Source organism: Schistocerca gregaria, chromosome 4 (assembly GCF_023897955.1).
Source record: "Schistocerca gregaria isolate iqSchGreg1 chromosome 4, iqSchGreg1.2, whole genome shotgun sequence".
Lineage (NCBI taxonomy): Eukaryota > Metazoa > Arthropoda > Insecta > Orthoptera > Acrididae > Schistocerca > Schistocerca gregaria.
This window is the reverse complement of record NC_064923.1, coordinates 481672243-481690002: the sequence shown is the minus strand read 5'-3', so window position 1 is coordinate 481690002 and position 17760 is coordinate 481672243. Positions and strand designations below refer to the sequence as shown.

Below are 17760 nucleotides of genomic sequence, written 5' to 3'. Positions count from 1 at the left end.
CCTAGCGTTTGTGAAACGATCACAGATCGTCTGCAGTATAAATCTACGGTAAATGTCTGCCAGCTTCTAGCTTCAGGAAACGGCGCGCTCCAGTTGCATCATCCGCATTCTTCCGGAAGAAAAAAAAAGTTTTGATCGTTCCCCATTTGGGTCATTAACAATTAGTTGATTCCGCCATTTCGCCTTTCATTAGATGTTTTTGATAATTTCAGCTTTTACCGTTTCTTTACTTACACCTGTTCTAGTGTAATCGCTGAGACTAACCGTGAGAAAATTGTGCTGTTTCAGCGCAGCATGATGGACTAAAGTTAACTAATGCGCTGCCAGATAGGGAAATTAATTACTATGGAGACGTCATGTGATATTATTTTGGAAACGCATAAAGAAATAAGATGTTCTCCACGACATGGGATAGTGACAAAAATTTGAACCCTGGACTGGGAGATAGCCTGTTGCTTCCAACTAATATCATTCGAGTAAGGCTGATAAGAAAGATAAGAGAGAGTAGAAGCCTTGTTAGGGCTCTCGAACAGTGCTTTCTCTCTGGCAGTTCGTGAATGTAACGGGAAATAGCGAGGTTCGTACTAATTATTAACTTCACGCAGTCCGTCTCCAACATGCCTTTTGACTCCGCACTTCACAATACTGTGAAACTATGGAGCACATAACTTACGAACTCCGTGTATTCATTCGTAACTATGAAATTGAATGCAAAAGTAACTGTCCATCCCGCTTTATTTTCCTATCCTCAGTATGTTAGCTTGAGAGGCTACAACTTCAATTAAACATTTGTATTCAGGTTACGTGATGTAAAGCAGTCCTGTTGTTACGTGTTTGCCACACGCCATAAGCATGTTTTGTTTGGCATTTCTATTCGCTATAAAAGCTAATCATTATTTACTTAAATTCAATGAAGTATCCAACGGTAATTAGATTTTATGATCTGTAATGGGCACTTTCCCAAATCGTAATGCTGTGACCAATTTTATCGATGTTCTTGGAACATATTGAGATACAAAAAACGGATCCTTATTCCTTTCTCCAAGTAACAACTGTTTTGTATACAGAGGCAGACTAACTTAGATGTTAGTGGAACGTATTCCTCCACCAATGTTGCTGATAATACATTTCAACTCAGAGATATCGTCGACACTTAACTGCATCAACAATTATGTATAACTCAAAATTTTTATCATTGCTTTCCTGAACTTATGGAAGAACCCCCTGAACGTTTTGTTATGTCTGGGCACTTTTTCAAATTGCAGTTAATTACGATTGCCTCAAGAGTTCTATTTTTGTCATTGTGTAGCGATAAAGAAATACCGAAACTGAAAGCTTTTCTTTTCAGTTGATACATACAGGATGACAGCTATTGAACTATACGAAATAAATAACTTAGTTACAAACTACAGCTTGCACTCACTTAATTCAAGCTGTAAACGTCACTACAGATGTTTGGATTTAGATTGTGACATGTTCTATATGACTGCCATCAATGACTATGAAATGGCGGAGACGAATAGCGAAATTCTGTATGACCCGCTCAAGTGTGTTTCAGTTATTTAGGGCTATTGCTGTGCACCTTGTTTTTAATACAGCCCCACGAAAAGAAGTCGCATGTGTTCAGATCCGGAGAATATAGTTGCCCATCGAGGTCCACGCCATTGGCCTCTGGGTTCCCCAGAGAAAGAATGCGTTCCCCAAGCTGCTTCTCCAGGGCGCCAACAACTCTTCTGATTCGATGGGGTCTAGCTCCGTCTTGGATGAATGCGGATTCTCAGTCCCCTAAATGCGACCATTTTGCTTATTGATGAAACCACCAAAATGAAAGTGGGCTTCGTCGCTAAACGAAACCATATTTCTATCAAAGTCCTGCTCGTCATTTCTGTGGAAAATAGTGTTGGCGAAACACAGCCGCTGTTCCAGCGTCCTGGGCCTTATTGGCTGATGGGTCTGAATTTTGTATGAGAAGAGGAGGAAGTCTCCCAGTTGATTTCCACCTGTTGTGAAGCTCGTCTGAACAGTTTCCTGCGGTTGTTTTGAAACACAGTGCGTGTCTTCTCGATGTTTTTGGGCATTTTCACACTTTCTTGACCGCCGAAATTGCCGTCATCACGAACACTACCCGTTCTCTCAAATTTGCGAATCAAATTCTTGAATGTTACCACATTTGGACTGGTTGTCTTAGGTTTGAACTCGGTCAGAAACTTCCTTTGAAGCGCATTTGGGCTGTTATTGCTCGCAAAATAGGCCTTCAGTAGCGCTATACTCTCAGGCACGCTGTAACGTGACATTTTCACGTACAAATGGCCGACAAGAGCAAGGCACTTGCGCATACCAATTCCCGTCATGGCCTGCGGCCAACCGTGCCGTTTGAACGTCCTAAGGCAACCTTTTAGGAGCTATGATGACTTTGTTTTATATAATTCCATAATTGTCACCCTGTATCTGGAAACATATGCAATGGTTACACATTATATTGCAGGCACATTTAACAATAACGTGAGTATGAAACTTGCTTGTCATTGACACCTGTGAGATAGCAATATATGTTAAGTCTTATCTTACGAACCTAAAGAATCCGATATCTACAAGCATTATCTACTCTCACCGTCAGCAAGAATACCTGCTTTGTAATTTGTAGACCACAATTGTACTCACATTTTTCGTATGTATGAATAATAATAATAGACCTCTGATGCAGCTTGTGAGAAACAAGTTCTTGTATTTGAAAGGCTATTAGCGCCTACACCTATATAGATACTCCGCAAGCCACCATAAGTTGTATGGTGGAATGCACCGTCTTCCACCACTAGTACTTCCCTTCCCTGTTCCACTCGCAAATGTAACGAGGGAAAACGACTGCCCATACGTCTCCGTACGCGCCCTAATTTCTTCGTGATGCTTACTTACGTTGCCAGCAGGTGAATCTTTCTTCACTCACCAGCTAATGGTGGTTCTACAAATTTTCTCACTAGCGTTTCGCGAAAAGAATGTCGTCTTCTATCCATGGATTCCATTCTTCATAATAAAATATAAAACTACAACAACATTATGGAGTGTCATATCGCCGTTACATAACATTAAAACGACTAATTTTCAAATTAAATATGCTTATTTTGGTCAGTGGTAATGTCTGGGGCTTTTGTTGGTGAAGACAGTAAGTTCTGAAAACAAGTTAATGGAGAAAGGTATGGGTAAACTGAGAGTTTAGGCTGAGTTTTCCAGTGAGCTAGGAAGTCTCAGCTCCACAACATGGGCTACTAGGACGGAGGTCTGAGTTACCATTCTGAAATGTATTCCTCAGGAAAGAAGATTAAGGGCTGACGTCCTATCGGTGACGAGTTTCAGGTGGAGCAACACTGTCAGGAAGATTGATTGAGTTTTCTGCCTTGTTAAGGAATTTGGAAACTGGCTGTCACATTACTCAACTGCCGAAAAAGTAACTCGAAAGGTATGATTTACTGACTGTTGGTAAAATGCTTTTCTTTCTAAATTAACCTAATGGCATGAGTCTCTATACCTAATACATCACCAAAGTAACGATGTTTGACGCCAAAAAAGCGATTTAGGTAAAGAAATTGTTGTGGGTTTCAGTGTTTTCCTGGGACTTCTGTGAATGGTACGTCAGTATATGAACACTACACTGTGAATAATTAAAGGCAGCTAGGGGGCAAGATATGGTGTTAAGAGAGACTTTTTCACTTGAATAGCACTAATTCTTGATAATCTTTATACCCTCAGTGATACTTTAAGCGAAAGGAGGCCACATCCTGCCACACACAGTTTCGTCAGTAGGGGTTCATTCTCTCCCTTCCTTCACAGTCAAATGATAGGAACTGCATGTTATTACACCTCTACCATTTCAGCCAGCTTGCTCTATGTCGTTTCGGCAGCGAATTTTAGAAATGTATATCAATATCTTCGAAACGATAAAGGGCTGTCCACAACTCAAAGAGAAATGAGACACGTAAAATCCTCATCAAAAAGGTAGAGGATGTCCTGAAATCTCTGAAAGGGAAAGGAAGAAAGACAAGGGGCCAATGAAACCTCCCTGTAACACCTTCGTTACGCCAATGGTTCTGTGTTGTTTGCCCTTAGTGTAACAATAACTAGACGAAAGTAATAGAGAAATTTTGGAATTATGCCTGAAAATCAGTTACAACACTGAAACAAGGTGTAATGAACACTTCGAAAACAATTGCACAAATTTATAGTGATAACAGCAACTGAGTTCTCCGTAGGTGCTGAAAAATGTACGCCGGCCGCGGTGGCCGTGCGGTTCTGGCGCTGCCGTCCAGAGCCGCGGGGCTGCTACGGTTGCCGGTTCGAATCCTGCCTCGGGCATGGGTGTGTGTGATGTCCTTAGGTTAGTTAGGTTTGAGTAGTTCTAAGTTCTAGGGGACTTATGACCTAATATGTTGAGTCCCATAGTGCTCAGAGCCATTTTTTTTTAATGTACGATAATCGAACAAAAAAAATTCTTTTCTCTTAGTTGCACATTCCTTAAGAATGAATAATGAAGTTACAGTACAAGTTGATGGACTTTTGTATTTAGAGCAGCTGAAGACAACCACCGTATGATAAGTAAAAGTAATAAACAAAAATCGAGCGAGGTTGCGCACTGGACACGCATTCGGGAGGACGACGGTTCAATCCCGCGTCCGGCCATCCTGATTTAGGTTTTCCGTGATTTCCCTAAATCGCTCCAGGCAAATGCCCGGGTGGTTCCTTTGAAAGGGCACGGCCGATTTCCTTCCCCGTCCTTCCCTAATCCGATGACACCGATGACCTCGCTGTCTGGTCTCCTTCCCCAAAACCAACCCAACCCAATAAAAAAAGAGTAGAAAACAGCCTGCAATGCATTTGGTAAATCATACAGACAGCTCTTAACCGAACTTGCGATGTGTCCTTAACAGCTACATCTACACCTCGCAAGCCACCTTCGATAGGTATGTGGCATCTGGTTACTTTGCGCAATGCAACACTTCCTCCACTTCTTATTACAGTCGGGAAAGAGTTGCGGGAAAAACGGTATCAGTAATCTTCCCCTATCAGTAGGTATCCCTCTTAACGTTATCTTCATGGTCTTTTCGCGTGATATATGTTGGAGCAAGCCAAATTTTGGTTCACTGTTCTAGGAATGTACGCTGTTCGAATGTTAGCAGTAAGCCCCACGGTGATTCGCAACATCTCTCTTGCAGCTTTCGCCACTGGAGTTGATGAGCATCTTCGTAAAGCTTTCGCGCTAACTAAATGATCTTGTGATGAAACCAGCTGCCGTTACATATTGATTTCCTATTCCTATGTCTCCCTATCTGGCAAAACATACAAGCGTGAAGAGTAGCTAATTTTCCAAGTGTCGGTCGACAGAGGGTTTCGTTAGACGCCTCCTGCGGGAGAGATCTACACCGCAGGAGTATTCTTTCCGTGTGTCTCGGTCTGGCACTACCTGTCCTACTATTATTTTCATGTGGTCAACCCACGTGACACTACTCCGTACGCGTTTCCAAGATGTTTAATGAGAGTGTGTATTTCAGTTATTGTTCGACAGCTATGTAATCAAACAATAACGGATTCTTAAATTTACCCTCTTGGTCAATTTTTTAATGCTTCCTCTGATATCATATCGGGGCCAATCCTAAATTGGGTGAGCTCTTGATGATAACTGTCTCCGTAAGTTGTTAGAAGGGCACGATTAAACCATAACAACTCAACCCCGCTCCTAAATTGGGCGGATAGTAAACACTACTCAGTATTATTTGGGCGTCCGCCACCACACACCCGTGATCAGGTGAAATCAGTCGTGCGCGCTTGTGTGCTTGTGTACGTTTGTGTGTGTGTGTGTGTGTATTTGTTCATATTTCTAGGTTCCGTTCTCTTCTCTTCTTTTGTTATAGCCTTTGTAGGAATACTGGTATCTCCTTCACGTTATCCTCTTCTCGACCCCCAACATCTTCGAGCTTTCCCTTTTCCCCTTCCACACTTCTTCTGAGCTCTTTCAAACGCTTTTCTCCTCTCTGCTCCACTTTCGGCTCTCCATAGTTGTGCTGTATTGAGTACCTGCTTTTCCAGTATTCCTTTCCTTCCAGCTAAATCCCACCTCTGAACAACCCGTCCTGAGTTAAACAACTCGCCCAAGGAGATGGCACTGATAGAGGCTACCAAGACGATACATAGTGAAAACGTAAACAATCTTGAAAGTCTAACAGCAGAAAAACTGTAAATAGACTCGAAAAAGTGGCAGCCAAATTTGCCATATAATACCAGTTTGTAAATGTGGCAAACATCTCGGTTTCTCTTTTACATATATTTGTACTAATAAGTAGATGTTATAATGGAATGTCTTAAACACACCACTGCACTGAAGAATACGGTTTAAGAAGTTTCCAGGATCACTGTGATAGCCTGTGTTATAAAAATTAGTTTTGAAATGTGTTACTTAGAACGTTCTAGACCTTATCTTAGCAAACGTTTTACTGCTCTGACGTTATAACAATTACAGTAAAAGTATTAGCGAAAGTTTTATTGCTCTGACGTCCTAACTATAACTAACGACATTTTGTGAAAACGCAGGACTTAACAATGTCATATACAGACAGGAAGTGAAATTTACCGTTTTCAATAAGATAAGATACATTAAAGCTAAGTTTTAAAAAGTTAGGTTTCGTAATGTTTCCATAACAGCAGTACTTGCCAAATTAATGTTGTATTAGGTTTATCTTTCAAGTTCAGTTTATCTGAGGGAGACTTCCACAAGAATTATTTTAAAATTGGCTTTTTGGGCGTCAAGTGAGATTGTATCACTTAGTACTTACGAGGCAATTAAAACTGTAAATGGGAGCATTCAGGCTTTAAGGACTAATGTATAGCAAGAAGGCAGTAAGAACAGCTGCATATACAAGAACTGTAAGTTCTCACTAAAAATAAGAATTGTAATTAGAACAGAAATTGTGAGCTTTAACAGTAAATGACACTACTTCAAATTAAGGTCTAAATTCCAGCCATATAAACATAGAAAATTTTAAGATTACTAATTACAGTAATACAATACATTAACACACTGAAGAGCAAACGAAGCTGGTACACCTGCCTAATATCGTGTAGGGGCCACGCGACCATGCAGAAGTGTCGCAACTCGACGTGGCATGGACTCGACTAATTTCTGAAGCAGTGGTGAGAGAATTGACACAATAAATCCTGCAGGACTCCATAAATCCGTAAGAATAAGAGGGGTTGGAGATCTCATCTGAAAAGAAAGTTGCAAGGCATCACAGATATACTCAATAATGAAACTTCCTGGCAGATTAAAACTGTGTGCCCGACCGAGACTCGAACTCGGGACCTTTGCCTTTGGCAGGCAAGTGCTCTACCAACTTTTTTTTTTTTTTATTATCAGATTGACTTGGTATATTTCACGAGAATTCAGACAACCATAGTCAAATCATCATTTAATATTAGCTGCAAAAAGAAAATCAACAAATTAGGTGAAACACAAATAAAACATTTCTTCTGAAGGGGAAGACCAACCCGTTACCCTACCCGTATGAATTTTGGGTGTATATATATACATGCAAAAGAGAGAGAGAAAAAAAAATTACGAAAAAATACAACAAGGGAGGGGACTCGAGCTCAGGGAAGAAACAGGAATCACAGGGGAACTTAACCAACCCCTTGACGGTTAAACACAAGAAAAAGCATATTCGCAAAAAGCGTTCGGTATTGTGGTAACCGCTGCCATTTCCAATGCGCAGTTGACAAATAATGGTGAAAAACGCGGGGATCTGGGTCATTACCGCCTTCAATGACGTAATGGACATAGTAACCCAAGAGCCAGACAATCGTGTTCGTTTTCGTCTGAGGAAAATAAGAGATGTCCGGATGTAAGAAGATGTCGTCTGGGAATGCGGTTTCAGGCCCTGTAGTAAGAAAAGCTAATTGACGGCGGACCCAGAGCCAATGATCCCGTCCGCAAGCAACTAGCCTGTGAAGTAAGGTGTCAGTTTGATGAAATTCCTCACACTGATCAGTCGGACGAAGGCCAATACGAAAAAGACGATCACCAGTAGGTATCAGACGGTAAATGACCTTATACCACGTTGAAACAATCTCCATCGGCAAAATGGGAAGACTAAGATGAGACCAGACCGTTTTCCATGACGTTGACGGGGAAGCAAGTTCAACAGAAGAAGGGAAACATGCTGTACCCCAACGGATTTGTAGCATGTTGGTAGTAATATGCGTCATAGAAAGTATATCAGCACCCAGAATACCGACAAGTACAAAGTATTCACGAATGTGCCGCAATTTAGGATTAATCCGTCCAACATCAACAGGAGGGGTCAGACTGGCCGGCCGGAGGCGGGAAAGTAAACGAGAGGTGACTGAATGCGGAGCCCGCGTACAGGTTAAAACATTGCGGCGGGCAAATAAGATGGACGTCTTCACTTTGATATCTGAAAGACCCAATCCTCCAAGCTTCCGAGGCCTGGCCACAACTTCATACCGGACACGGAAGACATGGCGGCGCCACAGAAATCGACTAGACAGCTGTTTCAGCCTGCGGGCCATCATCGCGGGAAGCGGGAAGACCTGCGCAACGTAGTATATTTTACTGAAGACATAGGTCTCTAAAACCCGTGCCTTGTGAAGGAGGCTAAGGGAACGGCGGTCATGTTCAAGGATCGCCCCGTGAACACGACTCGTAACCTCACGCCAATTTAGTGCCGCCATTTTGATCGGATTACGATCCACTATGATCCCCAAGGTCTTATGGCGATCGACAACCGTCGCCCAAGGAATGACGACATGATCAAAGCCTCTCAACGGCAGGAACGTGCATTTGCGATCATTAATGCGAGCACCAGCAAGACCACAAAATGAATCCAAGGTATCCTTAAGCCGCGGTATATCCTCGGCATGTCGTACTAAAACCATGACGTCATCGGCGTATGCACGGACTGCAAAAATTTCCCCCAATATATTCCAGCCACGTAAGTGCATGGTGAGATGGCGAAGTAAGGGCTCTAAGGATAGAACAAAAAGTGACATGGATAAGGGGCTTCCCTGGGGTAACCCCCGTCTGATCGATATCCGGGGGGTAGGGTGACCGTTCACAATCGCCGAGACACTGATACCGGTAAAAAGATTAGTTAAGACTTGTCGAGCATCATTATTAAAGCCGACAGCGGTGAGCACTCTCGATAAAAAATCATGGCTGACGCGATCGAACGCTTTTTGGAAATCAAGAAAAAGCAAAGCCCCTGGGATATTAGCGGCAGCCGCCACCGAGATTACATCGCGACATTCGAGAACGGAAGTCAGTATCGTTCGTCCAGGCACACAGCTTTGGTGGGCGGCAATAATGGTATCGAGCAGCTTAGAGAGACGGATATTAATTGCTCGAGCGACAAGTTTATAATCAAAGTTAAGGAGAGTAATAGGACGGAGGGAATCAATTGCAGGTCGACCTGTGGATTTCGGGAGGAGGACCATTCTGCCTTCCTGAAAAGGAGCAGGAAGTGAGACTCCCCGCATCACTTCATTTACCATTGACGTTAAGGTGTCACCAATGAGCGGCCAAAATTGAACATAGAACTCCTTAGGAATACCATCTAATCCAGGCGACTTGCGGGACTGCGATCCTGCAACAACATCATATATGTCATCCTTCTGAAAGGGACGCAGAAAGGCGTCGTTTAATTGAGGAGTGACGACGCGAGGCAGCAAGGAGGTAAAGTCGTCAAGAGAGGTTTCCGCCGGGACATGAGTATCGTACAGATCAGTAAAATAGGTGTAAACGAAGTCAGAAATGTCACGGTGAGAGGTGAACACGCGGCCGTCAGCGGTTGTGAGGGAGGCAAGGCACCCACGTTTCCGGCGCGACCGTAAACGGACTAGATGGTAGAGTGACGTCAGTTCCCCTTGTAGAAGGGAACGTGGTTGAGACCTCGTCCGCAGGCCCTCCATTTGAATGCGTTTGAGCTGCAGCAATTTGGCTTTGATGCGCTGTATATCAGTAACCCGGAGGGGAGCATGCGTAGCACTATCGTACAGTTGACGTAAGACAGAATAGTAAAATTCTTGCGTTCGTCGATCTTCTGCCACCTTCGCAGCCCCAAAACGCATGAGAGCCCTACGGATGTGTGGTTTTGCATACAGTGTCCACCATGCCACGATAGACGGGTACCGGTCCATAGTACGAGAACAACGAGTCCAAATGTCCTCCAGGACGATACCAAGGGAGGTATCTTGCAAATACGCGATATTGAGCATCCAAGGAGGACGAAACAATTTTACCGGTTGTCGCTCGTAATTAAACGTAACGGCTACAGCGCAATGATCAGTAAAACAGGCTGGTATCACATCAACAGCCAGAAGTTGCCCACACAAGGAATCGGAAAGGTAAAAGCGATCGAGGCGACTGCTAGACGTGGGAGTAAAGTAGGTATGTCGCACAAGTGTAGGATAGCGAGAAACCCACACGTCACGCAGGTGCAAGGAGCGCACAAGGTCGTCGAGTTCTTTACTGAAATTAAAATTAGGAGACTGATCTACCGGCCGTAGAACACAATTGAAGTCCCCACCTAAAATTATCTTTGTCGGGGATTTACGAAGCAGGTAAATGACTTCTTCTTTATAGAAACTCGAGCGTGCGGTAGTACAACCCGAACCAGAAGGGGCATAAAGAAGGAGTAAACTGAGATCATAAAACGTGCACCCGATCCCCCTTCCACTGTCGAGTACTTCGAAATTCATCAACGGAATGCCTTCTCTATAAAACAAGGCAGTGCCCGTAGAAAGTTCGGAAGCGACATTAAAAAACGTCGAGAACCCAGGAATGGAAAACTGGTCGAATAGGACTTCCTGTAAAAAAACAACATCTGCCCCAGACTGATAGATAAACTGTCGCAAAGCGGCGAGCCGAAGCTCAGAACATATTCTGTTAATATTCAGAGTAAGAAATGTATATGCTTGCATGGAACTTCAACCTAGAAAGAAAAACAAAGATCGGTAGAGAGCCGTCAGCTGACGGAGCAGCATACAAGTAATCATACCAGAAACAAGCGCTGAACCACAGAGAGAAAAACTACGAAACAGAACCCTCATCTTCCCACTGCTTTTTCTTCGGCCGTGACGCGGCTCTCCGTGGCTGTTTACGGATTCGACTGCGGCTCCGCGGTGCCGACGCTGCAGCGTTCGGCTGCGTAGGAGCATCATGTAGACATTCCGTGTCAGATTGCGAGAGAGAGGCCTCTACATCCCACTCGTCCGCAGACATGGGTTCACGGTGGGACAGTTGGTGAATAACAACGGGATCCACTGGCTCTGGAGAATCAATCAGTTGTTGGATGGGAGGAGGCTGTGACCCAGAGGGGGCGACAGAAATTCCAGAAGGGGGATGCGAAACAGAGTCAATAGGAGAAGTGTCAGAGAGCACCGGAGAAGACACGTGGCAACCAGAAGCAGGTTCCGTCACGGGCGTCTCCGAAGAGGCTGCCGCGGTAGCAGGAACAACGTCAGATAAGGTGTCAGGGAGCTTCTGCAAAGGCGTGATAGCACCTGTGGCTTCCTCATCCACGATTTCCGACTGAGAAAGAGAGTCCTTTACCGGAGGCCCATCGGAAGGGCGAGCCAATAAGGAAGATTCATCAGCCGCATCATCCTGTGTTCGCCGACGCTTGTTGTGAGAAATCAGCGCGGGAACATCGGAATTAAGGGCAGCAACATCCCTACTCAAGGACAACGGGGGAAAATCACGGCCGTTGTCGGGCAACGGATCACTGCGTCCCTCAGTAACAGTGAGCGATTCAGTCCGAGATCCTTGCGGGAGAAGATCAGCTAAAGTCAATTTTTTACGCTGTTCGTATGTAGGTTTTAATACCACCACACGCCGCGGACAATTAGTACGGAAATGACCAGTTTCATTACAATAATAACATGTTCCTTCCTGGCCACTGTACGTGATATGGACCCTATAACCACATACCTGTAGGTGAGAAGGAATAGGTTTTTTGACCACCATTTCCACCGACCGAATACCACTATATACCTGTAAGCGGTGCTGAGCAGACCAGCGTTCCTTTCGAATATGGCGTACGTCCCCATAAGGAAGCAAAACGGACTTCAGAAAAGAGTCGTCAACCTCGGGCGGAAGGTTAAATACCCGAACATTCGTATATATCACTTCTGCATTTGCCAAGAGAACCATACTAGTGGAACCATCACGGTGCGTAAAGGGTACCTGAGAACCATGACGAGAAAGTAGCCTGTCAACCTGGAGCGGGTCAAGAAACTTAACAAAAAACACATATAATTCGCTGTCGAAATATGCGGTATGCACCTGATCAGTAGTGACCTTAACTGTATCGACTAACCAGTCATGTATCTCCAAAGAACCGGGCTGGACGTGACGCGTGGATTTGTCAAAGGTAAAACTGACTGTACCTGTACGCGGAACTTTCGTGGGAACCATGGTGGACATCACGGCGAGAGACGACGCCGCGACAGGAAGGGCCGCACGAACACCAAACACCAGCCGACAACCAGCGATGCGACGCGCACGGAGACCAACACGGCACTAAACTGACAGGAGGAAAACACGCTGCGCTACGGTAGAGGCGGAACTAAGAGCACGACCTAGTCGTCCGACGCGCGAAGCGAGAATATGAGCTACCGAAGCATGGCTCACGCCCGGTACTCACAGCTTTACTTCTGCCAGTATCCGTCTCCTACCTTCCAAACTTTACAGAAGCTCTTCTGCGGAACATGCAGAACTAGCACTCCTGAAAGAAAGGATACTGTGGAGACATGGCTTAGCCACAGCCTGGGGGATGTTTCCAGAATGAGATTTTCACTCTGCAGCGGAGTGTGCGCTGATATGAAACTTCCTGGAAAATTAAAACTGTGTGCCCAACCGCGACTCGAACTCGGGACCTGTGCCTTTCGCGGGCAAGTGCTCTACCAACTGAGCTACCGAAGCACGGCTCACGCCCGCTACTCACAGCTTTACTTCAGATACTACGGATACTGGCAGAAGTAAAGCTGTGAGTACCGGGCGTGAACCGTGCTTCGGTAGCTCAGTTGGTAGAGCACTTGCCCGCGAAAGGCAAAGGTCCCGAGTTCGAGTCTCGGTCGGGCACACAGTTTTAATCTGCCAGGAAGTTTCATATCAGCGCACACTCCGCTGCAGAGTGAAAATCTCTTTCTGGAAACATCCCACAGGCTGTGGCTAAGCCATGTCTCCACAGTATCCTTTCTTTCAGGAGTGCTAGTTCTGCATGTTTCGCAGAAGAGCTTCTGTAAAGTTTGGAAGGTAGGAGACGGATACTGGCAGAAGTAAAGCTGTGAGTACCGGGCGTGAGCCGTGCTTCGGTAGCTCAGTTGGTAGAGCACTTGCCCGCGAAAGGCAAAGGTCCCGAGTTTGAGTCTCGGTCGGGCACACAGTTTTAATCTGTCAGGAAGTTTCATATCAGCGCACACTCCGCTGCAGAGTGAAAATCTCATTCTCGATACTCAATAATGTTCAACTCTCTGAAGTGTGGCGGCAAGCGAAAATGTTTCTGGAGCCACATTGCAGCAATCCTAGGGGTGTGGTGAGTCGCAGTACACAATAGACATGAATGGATGCAGGTGATCAGACAGGATGCTTTCGTACGTGTCACCTTTCTTAGTCTTATCTAGACGTATCGGGGTTCCCATATCACTCCAACTGCACACGCCCCACACCATTACAGAGCCTCCACCACTTTGAACAGTCCCCTGCTTACATGTAGCGTCCATGGATTCATGAGGGTGTCACCGCACCCGTACACGTCCATCCGCTCAATACAATTTGAAACGAGACTCGTCCGATCAGACAACATGTTTCCACTCATCAACAGTGCAATGTCGGTGTTGACGGGACAAGGTGAGGCTTAAGGCTTTGTGTCGTGCAGTCATCAAGTGTACTTGGGTGGGCCTTCGGCTCTCGAAACCCATAACGATGATGTTTCGTTCAATGGCTCGGACACTGACACTTGTTGATGGTCCAGCATTGATCTCTGTAGTAATTTGCGGAAGGGTTGCAATTCTGTCACGTTGAACGATTCTCTTCAGTTGTCATTGGTGCCGTTCATGCAGATTCTTTTTCTAGATGAAGCGATGTCAGAGATTTGATGTTTTACTTGATTTATGATATTCACGGTACACTCGTGAAATGGTCGTACCGAAAAACCACCTATCATCGCTACTTCGTACATGCTGTGCCCATCGCTAGTGCACCGACTATAACAACACGTACAAACTGGCTTAAATCTTGATAACCCGCCATTGTAGTAGCAGTAACCGTTCTAACAACTGTGCCACACACATCTACATCTACATCTACATTTATACTCAGCAAGCCAGCCAACAGTGTGTGGCGGAGGGCACTTTACTTGCCACTGTCATTACCTCCCTTTCCTGTTCCAGTCGCGTTTGGTACGCGGGGAGAACGACTGCCGGAGAACCTACGTGCGAGGTCAAATCTCTCTAAATTTACCTTCGTGATCTCCTCGGGAGGTATAAGTAGCGGGAAGCAATATATTCGATACCTCATGCAGAAACGCACCCTCTCGAAACCTGGCGAGCAAGCTACACCGCGATGCAGAGCGCCTCTCTTGCAGAGTTTGCCACTTGAGTTTGTTAAACATCTCCGTAACGCTATCACGGTTACCAAATAACCCTGTGACGAAACGCGCCGCTCTTCTTTGAATCTTCTCTATCTCCTCTGTCAACTCAACCGGGTACGGATCCCACACTGATGAGCAATAGTCAAGTATAGGTCGAACGAGTGTCTTGTAAGCCACCTCCTTTGTTGATGGATTACATTTTCTAAGGACCCTCCCAATGAATCTCAACCTGGCACCCGCCTTACCAACAATTAATTTTAAATGATCATTTGACTTCAAATCGTTCCGCATGCATACTCCCAGATATTATACAGAAGTAACTGCTACCAATGTTTGTTCCGTTATCATATAATCATACAATAAAGCAGCCTTCTTTCTATGTATTCGCAACACATTACGTTTGTCTGTGTTACGGGCCAGTTTCAGCTCCCTGCACCAAGTGATTTTCCGCTGCAGATCTTCCTGCATTTTGCTGCAATTTTCTACTGCTGCAACTTCCCTGTATACTACAGCATCATCCGCGAAGGGCCGCATGGCACTTCCGTCACTACTAAGTCATTTATATATATTGTGAAAAGCAATGGTCCCATAACACTTGTTCCCCAATATAGGCGTTGCCGACGGAAGCGCCGTATTCTGACTGTTTACACATCTCTGTATTTGAATACCCATGCACATACCAGTTAGTTCTCGCTTTAGTGTATATCATTTAACATAAGCATGCTTAACGTAAGAACACCAATTGTTTTCAGTTTAATTTTATTAATAATTTCTTTAACCGTATGAAATTTAAATTATAATTTGTATCTTATATCTGCGTGTATTTATTTGTAAATAAGTAAGTTGTTGTTGTGGTTTTCAGTCCTGAGACTGGTTTGATGCAGCTCTCCATGCTGCTCTATCCTGTGCAAGCTTGTTCATCTTCCAGTACCTACTGCAACCTAGTTCCTTCTGAATCTGCTTAGTTCATTCAGCTCTTGGTCTCCCTCTACGATTTTTATCCTCCACGCTGCCCTCCAATACTACATTGATGACCCTTAATGTCTCAGAATATGCCCTATCAACCTATCCCTTTGTGTCACAAATTTCTGTTCTCTCCAATTCTATTCAACATGTCCTTATTAGTTATGTGATCTACTCATCTAATCTTCAGTATTCTTCTGTAGCACCACATTTCGAAAGCTTCTATTCTCTTATTGTCCAAACTATTTATCATCTATGTTTCACTTCCGTACATGGTTACACTGTATACAAATACTTTCAGAAACGACTTCCTGACACTTAAATCTATTCTCGATATTAACAAATTTCTCTTCTTCAGAAACGCTTTCCTTACCATTGCCAGTCTAGATTTTATATCCTCTCTACTTCTACCATCATCAGTTATTTTCACCCCCAAATAGCGAAACTCCTTTACTACTTTAAGCGACTCATTTCCTAACCTAATTTCTTCAGCATCACCCGACTTAATTCGACTACATTCCATTATCCTCGTTTTGCTTTTGTTGGTGTTCATCTTGTATCGTCCTTTCAAGACACTATCCATTGCGTTCAACTGCTCTTCCAAGTCCTTTGCTGTCTCTGACAGAATTACAATGTCATCAATGAACCTCAAAGTGTTTATTTCTTCTCCATGGATTTTAATACCTACTCCGAACTTTTCTTTTGTTTCCTTCACTGCTTGCTCAATATACAGATTGAATAACACCTGGGAGAGGCTACAATCCTGTCTCACTCCCTTCCCAACCACTGCTTCCCTTTCATGCCCCTCGACTCTTGTAACTGCCATCAGGTTTCTCTACAAATTGCAAATAGCCTTTTGCTCCCTGTAACTTACCGCTACCACCTTCAGAATTTGATAGTAAGTAAGTAAAACTGCAAAATACTACTCAGAAAAAGAGAGCACAGTGCTCCACCTCCACGTTTCTTGGACCACGGGCAACACCGCCAAAGGCCACAGTAGCAGCAGTGGAGAAAAATAATAAGAAACAAACAAAAGAACCTCGATTCCAGTATTAACTCTTTCCCACTCTCTTATTTAATACGTTTGCTTCTCCAGACATGGCACACACCAACCCAACAGTCTCTCTTCGTGATAATGGTGATCGATGGACGTGAGTCACCGATTAGCAACGGATGGTGACTTTCGGCGATTCTCGCGGCGGCGAGGGGAAATGTTTCCCCTGGTGACGGCCGTGCTGGTGGCGCTGGCGGCTTGGCCGGCTGGCGCTGCTGCCGGCTACGTGCACCCCGTCAACTGCCTGTGCCGGCCGGCTCCCTCCAGCCCGCAGACGGCTTTCTGCAGCCACGGCGGCCTCTCCAGGGTCCCGCGCTGCGTCGCCTCCGACGTCGCCGATCTGCACCTCGCCTACCCGCTGGTGCACTCCGTGCTGCCGGACGTCTTCGTCGGCAACGAATTCTACAAGCTTCAAGTATGTCGACTTCTTTCGTTGTAGCGTTCCTTCGTCCCGAGGCATCGAGTTAGCCTTATCCACTCTTGCGACGAGAAGCCATGATCGGTTCGTGAGGAAAATTAGACCCCCCATCGAACCTTTGACAAATTTGGAAACGTTTGTTTGGGGCGGTTCCTTGTTCCTAACTAAACACTTTAAGCGTGTTCCAACTTTGGCTACACTAATTGCATGAGTTTTGAGGTTATGTGTGTCCGTAGAGTGGAGACAAACTGAAATATGACGTGAGGAACGGATAATAATGTCGCTTTTTGGATATACAGGGTGTTACAAAAAGGTACGGCCAAACGTTCAGGAAACATTCCTCACACACAAAGAAAGAAAATATGTTATGTGGACATGTGTCCGGAAACGCTTACTTTCCATGTTAGAGCTCATTTTATTACTTCCCTTCAAATCACGTTAATCATGGAATGGAAACACACAGCAACAGAACGTACCAGCGTGACTTCAAACACTTTGATACAGGAAATGTTCAAAATGTCCTCCGTTAGCGAGGATACATGCATCCACCCTCCGTCGTATGGAATCCCTGATGCGCTGATGTAGCCCTGAAGAACGGCGTATTGTATCGCAGCCGTCCACAATACGAGCACGACAGAGTCTCTACATTTGGTACCGGGGTTGCGAAGACAAGA

At 44.8% G+C, this 17760-nt stretch overlaps 1 protein-coding gene and 1 non-coding gene across 5 annotated transcripts in view; both read left to right on the top strand.

Moving 5' to 3' along the window:
* Positions 1-17760, top strand: part of LOC126267149 (insulin-like growth factor-binding protein complex acid labile subunit) — a 71372-nt gene that overhangs the window by 19832 nt on the left and 33780 nt on the right. For 2 of the 4 annotated variants that reach the window (XM_049972083.1, XM_049972084.1), the window contains 2 exons: positions 3308-3454; positions 16711-17083. In XM_049972083.1, the coding sequence (XP_049828040.1) occupies positions 16760-17083 (324 nt within the window). In that variant the 5' untranslated portion in view covers positions 3308-3454; positions 16711-16759. The remainder of the gene's footprint in view (positions 1-3307; positions 3455-16710; positions 17084-17760) is intronic. The other 2 variants (XM_049972082.1, XM_049972081.1) reach the window with 1 other exon arrangement.
* Positions 13068-13142, top strand: Trnas-cga (transfer RNA serine (anticodon CGA)). Its single transcript has one exon. It is a non-coding gene; the product is annotated as a tRNA-Ser (tRNA).